The sequence below is a fragment of the Aotus nancymaae genome, unplaced genomic scaffold, assembly GCF_030222135.1.
Source record: "Aotus nancymaae isolate 86718 unplaced genomic scaffold, 86718_ANA_hifiasm-v0.15.2.pri h1tg000029l, whole genome shotgun sequence".
In the NCBI taxonomy this organism is placed as follows: Eukaryota; Metazoa; Chordata; class Mammalia; order Primates; family Aotidae; genus Aotus; species Aotus nancymaae.
The window spans coordinates 37,455,282-37,467,825 of record NW_026988442.1 but is presented as its reverse complement, the minus strand read 5'-3'; the positions used below and the strand labels follow the sequence as shown (position 1 = coordinate 37,467,825).

At 48.9% G+C, this 12,544-nt stretch overlaps 1 protein-coding gene across 1 annotated transcript in view; it reads left to right on the top strand.

Moving 5' to 3' along the window:
* Positions 1-12,544, top strand: part of APCDD1L (APC down-regulated 1 like) — a 56,829-nt gene that overhangs the window by 32,075 nt on the left and 12,210 nt on the right. Inside the window, exon 2 of the mRNA XM_012467523.2 lies at positions 10,241-10,379. Coding sequence (XP_012322946.2) covers positions 10,241-10,379 — 139 coding nt within the window. The remainder of the gene's footprint in view (positions 1-10,240; positions 10,380-12,544) is intronic.

Genomic DNA, 12,544 nt, shown 5'->3' with positions numbered 1-12,544 from the left:
CTGGGTGGGAGCCCCAGCCAGAGCGAGAGTAATTAGCATTATCATGGGGCTGAGGGAGTTTTCATGTGCACAGATTTCGTTCTGGAACATTCCTAAACAAACAGAAAAACCTAGCTTATGAGCCAGGCTTGGTGGGCCAGAACTCATCTCCCCAGGCCCCTATTCCTTTCCCATTCTGTGAACTGTGTGCTTCCTTTCCCTCAGCAGGAGATGCTAAGCAGAGGCCTCAGGGAGGCATCCTCAGTGGCCAACCACTTCCTCGTCCGCAGCGTTTCCCATTGCGGCTTAAGCACATTGCACACAAATATAAAGCAGTGACCTTCTCCAGGCAAGGTCTACCTTTGTCCTCTATCCTGTGGTCCAGCCTGACCTGAGGCTTTTCATGGAGAACTGGGGGGCCAGTAGCGAACCAAACCCTGTCCCTTTGATCACCTTTCAACCTGTGGTTTGTTAATCCAAAGGCCCTTCTTCTCACATCCTCAGGCCTGCTCTGCCAGGTACCCCTTTCCTCTTGACTTTCTCAGGGCAGACTTCAACTCTCTGAGTGCACTGAGCAGAGGAGGGCACATTCCAAAGGGCTGGGATGCTGAAGGTTGTGGGGAATGGAGCTTGCTTTTCTTAGAGCATACCATATCTGTGTTTTCCAAGACAGCAAAGTCCAACCCACTCCCCAACTTGCCTCCCAGCCCTGAACACAGACTCTTGGATTAGATGGATGAGGAGATTCAATTATGGCCAAATGAGAGACATGTGAGGTACCTGAGGACCAGCCATTCACTCCAGAGGTTGGGGGTGGGCTGCTTAGAATGCAACATCCAATCATAGCATCAATCTGCGCCTTCTCAGGGGAGTTCCGATGGAAACCCTGCATGCCTTTTGTGCCATGACTTCATTGGAAAGCACATCCTTGGCTGCAGCATTGCCATGATGGCTTCATTTCCACAGCCGGTCTCTGAAGCTTACTGGCCATGCATGGGACCACCATCACAGCCAGCATATCTCCATTTGTAAAAGGCTGCCTCTTCTAATCAAGAGAGGTTATTTTTTGGGTGGGGAGCCATTGCTGAAATTTTTATTTAAAATATGTGTAAGCTTCCAAGTCCAAAGATTCTAGGTGAATTACCTTAAGCCAAGGGTTTTGAAATAAACTAGAGGGTTTTAGACTTTTTTTTTAAAAAAAGAAACCACTTTAAAAAAAAAAAAAAAAAAGCAAATCTTAATCCGAACCTCAGTATATGAAGCAGAGCAACAGGTAGGGACTGTTTGGGGTAAAGGTGGGTAGAAGACTACATCCTACTCACTGGGTTGCCCTGTCTATTTCAAAAATAACCCCAGGGATTTTCAGAAGCCAACTTGAAAACCTCGGATACAGCAAAGTGTGGTATGCATGCTCCATTCTTGAGTTAGAGCTCTGCTGTCTAATCCAGCAGCCACCAGCCACATGTGGCCTTGGGGAACCTGAAATGTGGCCTGTCTGAATTGGACTGTGCTGTACGTGTAAAATATACACCAAGTTTTGAAGACTTGGTATGGGGAAAAAAGCACATAAAGCAAGCATCTAATTAATCATTGTATTTGTTATATGTTGAAATATAATGCTTGAATACTTGCATGAAATATGTCATTCGAATTGATTTTACTTGTCTCTTTACAGCTTTTTTAACATGGCTACTAGAAAACCCACACCGGTAAAATCACGTGCAGGGCTGACATGGATGGCTTGCATTATGTACCTGTGGAGCTAGTGAAGCCTTCCTGGGGGTTGCAGGACAATGTCAGAATCCTGATTTAGCTAGGACAGGTTCCAAGGGTGAAAAGAGGCTTTAAAGCAAAGCACCTGGCCTTAGGGTCTTAGGTTAGATCCAACCCATCTAAGCCTGTGACATGATCTGATGCTCACACACCAATCTCCCTTCACCTACTTCTCTTTCCTGTCTTGGATCAGCCTGGGCCCACAGCCTGCTGGGAACTCCCTGATCACCCTTTCACCCTCAGCCAGATTCTTAGCAATCCCAACAGCTGTAAACCTTCTCTTTCTCCCACCCCCCCAACCCCGTGCTTCAAGCCTGACCCTAATGGCCACATCCTGAGGGTGGGAGAAAGGTCAAGAAGGAACTCACACATGTGCTGCTATGGAGCACAAGGCATTATTTCCTTCAATGAAAAGTGGTCATTATAACTAACATTTACTAAGCACTTAGTATATTAAGGCATTGTCCTAAACACTTTCCATGACTTAGCACAACAAATATATATTGGGCATCTATCAGGCACTATGCCAGGTGCTGGACAATCAGCAGTGAGCAAAAGAGATGAGGACCCAGCCCTCATGGCACTGGCAGAGTCGTGGAGGCACAGGGAGAGGAGGGAAGGAAGGAAGAAAGGAAAGAAAAAGAAAAGAAAGGGAATGGAAGGAAGGAGGGAGGGAAGGAGTGAGGGAGGGAGAGAGGAAGGAAGGAAGGAAGGAAGAAGGAAGGAAGGAAGGAAGGAAGGGAGAGAGAAAAGAAAAAGTTAAAATGCCTAAAGTGACTACTCACTAGCATTGAGCACACCTAGCACCCAGATCTTGGTTTCTAAACACCATTTCCAATAAAAGGAACCAGAGCTCCTTGGAGAAATGACCAATTTCAGGAATGGGACTGAAAAAATATAAAATGAGCCTAGAAGATCCTCTGGCACCAGGAAATGAGGAAGTACTCCCCTGAAAATTACAAAGATATATAGAAAGGATACAGGAGATTAACTGGAGGAGCTCCCAATGGCCATGTCAGGGACAATTTGAGCGACAAAATAAATAATGACAGTAATGTATTATAACCAATAAAGTAAAATAAATATTCATGAGTTCATAGTAATATAAATAATTGAATAAAACAATAAATGAGAGAGAAGGGACAGTACATCCTTACAGCACAATTCCAGTTAATAAGCTCAGAAACAGCCAGGCATAGTGGCTCATGCCTGGAATTTCAGCATTTTGGGAGGCTGAGACAGGCAGATCTCTTGGGCTCAGGAGCTGGAGACCAGCCTGGGCAACATAGTGAGGCCATGTCTCTAAAAAAAAATGAAGATAAACTCAGAAAGAGTCATGGAACTAGAGAATGACCATTTGGAAAACAACACCAATAATAATTGTAGGCAAGAATAATTGACAATTATCAATAGATGCTAAAATTATTGGGGGGACGTATAATGAAGTACAAGATGTTTTCATTATCTCTGAGTATATCAGCATAAGGTAATTATTAATCACAGAGAGAAAAGTAGTAATTTAATACTGGAGAAACATGGTAGAGGCCTCCTTAAGCAAGTGATCACAGTCAAGATCACCAGGAATGGGATGATTGTCATCGTGTGCCTCTTGAGATGATGCACTGGGAAGGATACACCATCACTTCTACACGTTCTTACCAGAAATGTGTGAACAGAATTTACTCATGAAGAAACATCAGACCATCCCACACTAAGGACACTACAAAATAATGGCCACTACTCTTCAAAAGTGTCACAGTCATAGAAGACAAAAAGAAAAGAAATGTCTCAGATTGAAGGAGACATGAGAGCTCAATACAATGTTGGATTCTGTATTGGACACTGGACCAGAAACGGGACATTAATGGGACAACGGGTGAAACTTGAATAAGTCTGTAGACTCGTTAAGAACACTGTATCTGTGTTAATGTCCTGATTCTGATCATTGCAAAATATCTGCATAAGATGTTAACCTACAGAGAAACTGAACAAAGTGTACACTAGAACTCTTTCTACCACTTTTGCAACATTTCTCTAAGTCTGAAATTATTTTGGAATGAAAAGTCAAAAAATAAAAGTAAACCAAAGTGAGGAAGCAGATAATAAAGGCCTGATGTGATGAGTACTACACAAGAGAGAAGAGAATGAAGAGAACAGAAGAGGAGTGCCTGGAAAGGATGTGCTGCCAAGAAATGTCATTTATGCTGAGACCTCAGTGAAGACAGAAGGCCCAGCATGAAGCAGAGGAAGGAACAGCACAGACAGTAGCCTTAAGGCACCCAAAGATTTGCCCTTTCAGCATGAGGGACTCACAGTGGAAAAGCATGGTAGACTGTGCCAGATGATCTAGTGGTAAAAATCAGCTCTTTTTAAAGGGCCTCAGGGGCTACATCAGAAAGCTTGGATGCTGAACCAAGTGCACTCATTGAAGTTTCTGGCCACATATAAATTTCCATCAAGACACTTGGGATGGTTTGAAGTTATACTCCAATGTGAGTCTATTTGATTAATGCCAGTCTCTCCAGGAGAAACAGGAATTCTGACCATCATGTGCAGCCATATAGACTCAGAGCCCATCTCAGCTCCAGGCATACAACAGGCATTCAGGAGGTGTTTGTGTGGGACAGAATGAATGAATGAATGATGGTTGGGTCGCCGGGGGACCTCAGTTTTGGATGGCCCTTGTTATCTGCTGTGGGTTGAATGTAACCCCCACAAAAAGATATGTTTGAGTCGTAACCCCCAGTACCTGGGAATAGGGTCTTATTTGGATCTCAGGTCTTTGCAGATGTAATCAAGTTAGGATGAGGTCATACTGGATTAGGATTCGGGTGGCCCCTAATCCAGGAATTGATGTCTTTATAAAAGAAAGGAGAGGGAGATTTGGACACAGGTGCAGATGGAGGAAACACACAAATAGGGAAGAAGGCCACGGGAAGATGGGGGCAGAGACTGGCAAGATGCAGCCACAAGCCAAGGGACACCTTGAGTCACCAGGTGCTGGGAGAGGCCCTCCCCACACCTTGTTTCAAACTTCAGACTTGCAGACTCCAGATTGGGAGAGGATCGACTCCTGTTGCTTCAGCCACGCAATGTGCGGTCTTTGTCTCGGCAGCCCTGGGATGCCCAGATGCTCTCCTTTTGTCTGCCTTGGGTGAGGTGATGAGTTCACCTTGAGCTGCTCCTCCCTCCATCTTCCGTGCACCACCCTCAGGCTATTTACCACGCCCAGAGTCCCTTGTACGTCTTCTTACTAAATGCGATTTCATTAAAATATTAAAATAAAACAATTAAAATAAAGTACCTCATATTTTAAAATCAAGTTCAGATCAACTCCCTTTTAAAACTCAGTCCTCAGCAAAACGGGCTGTGCGAGTACAAGGTTGCTATGATAACTACTGACGCTTTTAACACCCTCTAAAATCAACGCGTGACTGTTGGAAAATGGAGGGCTCGCGTCGCACCTAAAATCACCTCACACCCCACCCTGCGTTCATTTGTGCCTTGCTTCAAGAACCTCAGAACAAGTAGATTACAAGAGGAAAAAGTACCTGAAAAGCTGCTATTTCTCCATCTGCTCTGGCCACAAATCCCACATCTTTTCTCTACCCTCCTCTCTCCTCTCTTTGATCAATATCTGTGCATTTCGTGATCTCTGAAGAAAACATGCATTGAGGCCCCAGAAGTGAAACCTCTCTAAGCCTCCACTGTTCATCTGCAAAGTGGAATAACCACATCCACCTAGGAGAATTGCTGGGGAAGGGAGGTAAGAGAAGGGCACAGAGTGAGGGATTGCATCTTTATGAGATACCTAGAACAGGCAAATCCAGAGAGGCAGAAAGCGGAGTCACTGTTGCCGAGATCTGAGAGGAGAGGGGAGCGAGAGTGACTGCCGATGAGCACAGGGTCTCCAGGGTCTCCTTCTGAGGTGAGGAGAACGTTCTGGAATGAGATCGTCCTGGTGGTTGCACGGTATTGCGAATGTATGAATGCCACCGAACTGTTCACTTTAAAACGGTTAAAATGGTGCCTTTTTTTTTTTGGTTTTTTTTTTTTTGAGATGGAGTCTCACTCTTGTTGCCCAGGCTGGAGTGCAATGGCGCAATCTCGGCCCACTGCAACCTCCGCCTCCTGGGTTCAAGCAAGTCTCCTGCCTCAGCCTCCCGAGTAACTGGGATTACAGGTGCGCACCACCACGTCCGGCTGATTTTTGTGCTTTTAGTAGAAACAGGGTTTCACCGTGTTGGCCAGGTTGGTCACAGTCTCCTGACCTCAGGTGATCCGCCTGCCTCAGCCTCCCAAAGTGCTGGGATTACAGGCGGGAGCCACTGTCCCCAACCGAAATGGTCCCTTTTATGTTAGGTGTATTTTACTAGGGGTATTGTTGTGTTTTATTTGGCTAAGAAGCATCTGTCTGTGGAGGAGTGACAATGGCCAACTCCCTCCGTCCCTCTGAACCCTCAGTGTCCTCATTGGCAAAATGGGTGCATTGACGGAACCCATGTCATGGGTGGTTGTGTGCCCATTACACCTGCCAATCCTTTGGGCTCTGCCAAGGTGCTGACACGCTGCCGCTGGGAGGGCTGAAGGTCTAGTGCAGATGAAGCACCTGACCTTGGGCCTCCCAGAACGTGCGCTCAGGAGATGCTGGGCACCATTTGATGATCTCAAGACAATCTTAGCCAAGTGCCCACACTTATGGGGGTGCTCAGCGAGTGTCTTTCCCTGGAAGGCCCCAGATAGGTCCATATGGCATTCATTCACGAGGCCTGTTCCTGGTGTTCTCATTCAGGATAACACATCAGTCTCAAGCATGTCATAGTTTAAGCTCTGGTAAGCTGGTCTGAGCAATTGGGAACTCTACATTTAATTCTGCTATCTAATTTCAAATGTCTCTGCTCTTATGAGTGCAAAAGCAGCATAATTTTTAATTAGTGGGTAAACAGCAAATAATGAATGACAGTAAGTGGACAGCACTGTTAATTAAAAATCCATGGTTGATAGAAACCAATTTGGTCCATGCATTTAACTCCGTCTATCAGGTCCCTGCGAAAAGTTGTGTAACCCAACCCACCGCACCATCTGCTTTCAGCTATTTCTTTAGTTAAGACTTTTTTAGAGGAAGCGATGAGGCGGGGGGAAGCAAAGAAAATCCAACATCTACTCCAAGAGCTGGTTGGAGGAAATGTCATGGAATCATTTGCAGTTGGTTCATTTTGTTTTTGCAACCTTGAAGTTGAGGCTTCACGCATGATCAAGAGGTGACTTGACGCTCCGCTCTGGGGTGTTCCTCGAGAGGTGCCCGGCGTTACTTTGTGTTTGTGTGTACGTGTTCCGAATGCAGCAACACTTCGTTGTAACTCAGTCTCCTGACATAATTAAATCCCAATTCCTCACAGAAAAACAAGATCAACTAAAATGCACTCAGCAGAAACACAGGATCTGAGGATTCATGACAAAACACCACGTCAAGGGCCATCTAGTCTCGGTGCCTTCAGGGAGGGTGCAGGGGAAGAAAAAGAAAGAAAAGCCTTGTTTTCTTCTGAACAGAAAAACATTTCCTCAAGAGCTTGAGTTTTGTGGAAACAGTGACAAGGTAATTTGCAGGGCCCATTCTCTATTTAACTCTGAAACGTAAGCTTGATTTTCCTACCAGGCAAATATTGCTGACCTCTTTTGATCCTTTTCCTCGCTCTGCTGTCATCCATTCCCCCAAATCAACACTTTTGGACAAGTTTCATTGACACTGGAGATGTTCAAATTAACCTGCAGAATTGAATCCAGGGAACCCAATGTCTTCCTAAGAAGGGAATTGCAGAAGCCCCCAAATGCACGAGGTGTTGACTCTGACATGCGCCCACCAGCTAGGGATCCTGGTGGGTTGTATGGGCACCTGGCCCAACTTTGGTGCCTACCCACCCACTACCACATCCTGCCACAAGTTCCTGCAAGTTAGACGTGCCAAGTGAACACAGAACCACCATAGCCTCTCTTTCAAGACCTCACTGGCATTTCACTGACTCCGCATAGTGGCCCCAAGGGCCGATGAGTAGTGTGGGGACGCCCTGGCCTGGGCTGGCTGGCTATTTGTTTTCATTTCTCCTATTTGGCTAATTAAAGCCAATAAATCAGTTGCAGGATGAACCATGATTATAACAGGGACCGAGGGCTACACCAGCGTTTGTACTCAGGCCTTCGTCTATTCAGTCGGCGAATGTTTATTGACTGCCCTGGGTTTTACCCCATCTCCAAGTCAGCCCCTTATGTGCTCGCTGGGGATGTAAGACAAGCACCTGTGAGGCTGTCACACCCCGAAGTCGAACAACCTGGGCTCGCATCCTGGCTTTGCCACATCCGGGTGGCACGCGCCCCGTGGAAGCTGAGCCCATCTCTGAGCTGAGCTGGTTTCTCTGCCCATAAGAGGAAGATAACGCTAACACCATCTCCAGGGCTATTGCAAAGATCAGATGGGAACGATCGATGTATAAAAGTGCAAGGGGTCCACACCCAGTTAACAGGACCTGCTGCTGTCAATCCCTCGTCATCATCAGCATCACTCCTGCCTTCTCAGCTGGGGACCCCAAAGTCTCCAGATGCAACCCCCAACCTCAAGGGATCTGAGGAATCTGCTCTGCCTCCTTTTCCTAAGGTACTCCTGGGGCACAGAGAGTTTGCGGCCAGGCAGCTCCAAGGGGACAGTGGGGAGCCCTCAGCTCTCCTGAACCTCTGCTGGAAGGTCTGCCTGCGAGGCCGGGAAAGGGCAGAGCATGCCATCTGATCCCTTCGAAACTCAGCCCCCAGCCCCTCCCAGGGCCTCCTGAAATTTCTGCCAGGCCCCCACATGCCCTGGCCTGGAGTCATAAGACTCAGTCCCTCCTGACCCACTCCAGCCCCAGGCTCAGTGAGGGGAGCTGTGCTTGGAAGCCTCGCTGCAGGAGCTGGACCTCCCAGGCCGGGCTGGTGCCCCCCGAGCAAAGCCCGTGGCTGTAGTATTTGGACACAGCTCACCACCATCTGGGCCGTCTCAAGCCTGACAGCCCTGAGTAGAGGTGACAGTTTCTGGGAGAGCTGCTACTCTCTAGCAGCTGAAGGTCTTGGCACCCTCGCCTCTAAGCAGCCGTAGAAGAGATCGTGAACAGCCCCACACCGGAGCTTGACTTGTCTCCAGAACCAGCCAAGCACATCTGGGGGTCACTCCAGAGGACCTGGGGCCTGTGCTGCGGCGCCTGCTTCCCCTGTCCATCTTCCCATGTCCATCTTCCCGTGTCCATCTTCCCCGTCCATCTTCCCCTGTCCATCTTCCCATGTCCATCTTCCCGTGTCCATCTTCCCGTGTCCATCTTCCCGTGTCCATCATCCCGGGTCCACATTCCGTGTCCATATTCCTCTGTCCATCTTCCCGTGTCCATCTTCCCGTGTCCATCGTCCCCTGCCCATCATTCCGTGTCCATCTTCCCCTGACCATCTTCCCGTGTCCATCGTCCCCTGCCCATCATTCCGTGTCCATCTTCCCCTGTCCATCTTCCCGTGTCCATCTTCCCCTGTCGATCTTCCCGTGTCCATCTTCCCCTGTCTATCTTCCCCTGTCCATCTTCCCCTGTCCATCTTCCTGTGTCCATCTTCCCCGTCCATCTTCCTGTGTCCATCTTCCCCTGTCCATCTTCCCATGCCCATCTTCCCGTGTCCATCTTCCCCTGTCCATCTTCCCATGTCCATCTTCCCCTGTCCATCTTCCTGTGTCCATCTTCCCCTGTCCATCTTCCCATGCCCATCTTCCCGTGTCCATCTTCCGGGCACCTTCTGCCCCGAGGCTAATTCCTCCCCTGGGGTCCTGGCTTAGGGACAGGCCCTGGAGAAGGGCAAGGCCTGCATTGTTTGGCCTCAGACCTCGACCCAGGCCTGCAGTGGCCACATACTCATTCACTTGCCACACGCTCACTGAGCACCAAGTAGATAGCAGGCGCCCAGCACCAGTGAGGCCTGAAGCGAGTGGCCTCGAGGGGCCTAGTCTGTGCTGGGAGAGGCCAGCAGCCCTGGAGCCCCTTGGTGGAGGGGAGTGGTCTGCTCTGGGGATGGGCTGGGGTCCCACTGTCCCCAGCACCTTGGGTCATGAGTCCAGAGTGTCCTTTGTCCATGAGTGTGGGTCCTTCAGCCACCAGCCGGTGGGACCCAGCCACGGCTGACGAGCCCATGGATGGTCTGGGCTTCCAGGAGTCTGCTCCATGCAGTGGAATTCTCAGAGGCCTCCCAGCCCCAGAATCTGGGATGGTCTCCACCTGGGAGGCTTGGATTCCAGGGTGATCACATTTGGGAACCCAGGAAGAGACGCGTCGAGGAGGCTGACTCTAGGAGTCTCAATATGGGGAGCCCATCACTCTCCAGAACTGGGGTACCCTGGGGACTCCCTGCCTGGCTGGCTGTGGCCACAGTGGGGTTGGGGTGTTCCTGGGGCATGCTGGGGTCTTACTCAGGTCTGTCTGCTTTGCAGCCCACATCGTACAGGCAGCTGGGGAAGCCGGGGACGGCCGCCTGCACTGGGAACCCCGCTGCCAGCCGGCCTTGCCAGATAGAGCAGCCAGCACTGTGATCTTGCCCCCACGCCTCAGTGGGCTCTGGATCTCCACGGGGTAAGACCTCAGGTCATCCTGACCATGGGCCCCTGGGCTGGGAGACTTCTACCTCTCTGAGACTCAGTGACCAATCTTTGAAATGGGCATTATTCACTTGGTTATTCAGAGGCCTGCTGCCTGCCAGGCTGGTGGCGACGCTTGCCTCTCCTCCCAGAGTGCAACAGAGGCAGGGTCTGTGTTGGGCATCACGTCCACAGACAAAATCCATTCAATACCTTGAGCTCCTGTTATACAAACCTACGACAAGCTGAGTGTCCAGGGTCCGCATTGGGACGTGCACTAAACATGTGAACACATGAAGGAATAATATCAGCTTGAGCTCACACTAAGCTCTGCAGTGAAGGAAATGAAACCAAGGATGTGACAGCAAGACCCTCAGGGTTCTTTAGAGAGTGATCAGGGGAGGCTTCTTGGAGGTGGTGACATCAGCTGAGAGCTAAAAGGAGAGGAATCAGCCATCCAGAGAGCCTGGGTGCGCCCATCTAATTCTGTCTGACATTTCAGAGGCACAGTCGTTGCTTTGTGGCCAATGGACTTTGCATTCTCCCCGACTCTGTGGTGCACAAACCTTATAGCAGCCAGCTGAGTCCCCACTCCTGGGGCAGGGATCGGGAAAAGGGAGGCTATAACCCCTCCACTCCTGGCACATTCCTCCCTCCCTCATCGTCCCCTCTAGGCCAGTCCCACTCTGGAGTCAAGGACTGGCCTCTCTGTGTCCTTCCTGTACCTCCTGAGGTCAGGCAGAAACTCGACTGTCAAACATTTGATAGTGCTTTGGGTGGAGGAAGGGGACATGAGTTCTGCAAGGCCACTTTGAACACGTTTCCAGGCTCAGCTAGGCTGCATGCATTCCCCTCGCCCACGGCGCAGTCCAGGGGGTATCCAGGTGCCCACTCACCAGGGTCACCCTGAGACAGAACTGGGGTGCAGGAAGGGGAGACGCTGGTTGCAGGCTGCTCCTACCCCAAGATTTTAACATTCTGCAACAGTTCTTCTAAGAAATTTCTTCTAGAACTTTCTTCCGAGAAAGTTCCCTGTCATGCTCTCCAGACTGACCTTGCTGCTTCCTGGGAGTGGGAAAGGGCCCAGAGCCTGGGATCCACGGAGAGGTCAATGTGACCTGCATTGTCCCCTTAGGCAAGAGGCCTTGTCTGCGACCCTCAGGGCTGTGCCTCACCCTTCCCTATTTTTAAATACCTATACTAGTATTTACTTATCATTCTCTGTAAACCAACTTGCTTTTATTTACTAAAATATATTCATTTATTTTTACAGCTTTATTGAGGTATAATTGGCATACATTGACAGTGTAATGTGATTATTTTTAAAGAAAATGTAATATTATCCCAGATATGGGGACCAGAGCCACTTGTCATAAATTAAAGGTAACGGTAAAATTAAACTCAATGAAAACAAAACAGCATAAATCCTCTCTAGATCTGTCACCGACCCGAGGCTCTGAGCCACCCACTCTCTCTGGGAGAAAAGGGAGGTTGGCACTAAAGACACAGTAGCTCTGACCAGAAAATTTCCCCTCAACATTATCAAAAAGATGGAAGAAAAGAAAAGGGAATTATTTCCTTTTGGGGTGATAACATGTTTCCTCTGCTCCAACAGTGCTGGTACAAAAAATATCAAGAAAATAGGCCAGGTGTGGTGGGTCACGCCCGTAATTCCAGCACTTTAGGAGGCTGAGGCAGGCAGATTGCTTGAGGTCAAGAGTTTGAGACCAGCCTGGCCAACATGGCAAAACCCCATCTCTACTAAAAATACAAAAAAATTAGCCGGGCATGGTGGCGCACGCCTGTAATCCCAGCTACTCAGGAGACTGAGGCAGGAGAATCACTTGAATCCAGGAGGCAGAAGTTGCAGTAAGCCAAGATTATACCACTGCACTCCAGCCTGGGTGACAAAGTGAGAGTCTGTCAAGAAAAAGAAAAAGAAAGAGAAAGAAGAAAGAGAAGAAAGAAAGAAAGAGAAAGAGAGAGAAAGGAGGGAGGGAGAGAGGGAGGGAAAATAGCAGTACAAGGGAATACCTGTTTAGAGTAAAATCATGAGGAGGGTGCCTCCCCTGAATTCATCCAACACTCACCCCACCTGCACCCTCAGTGGGAAGTCCCAGAGGCCTCCTCTGCCCTCTCCCAGAGCTGACTGTGGGTCTA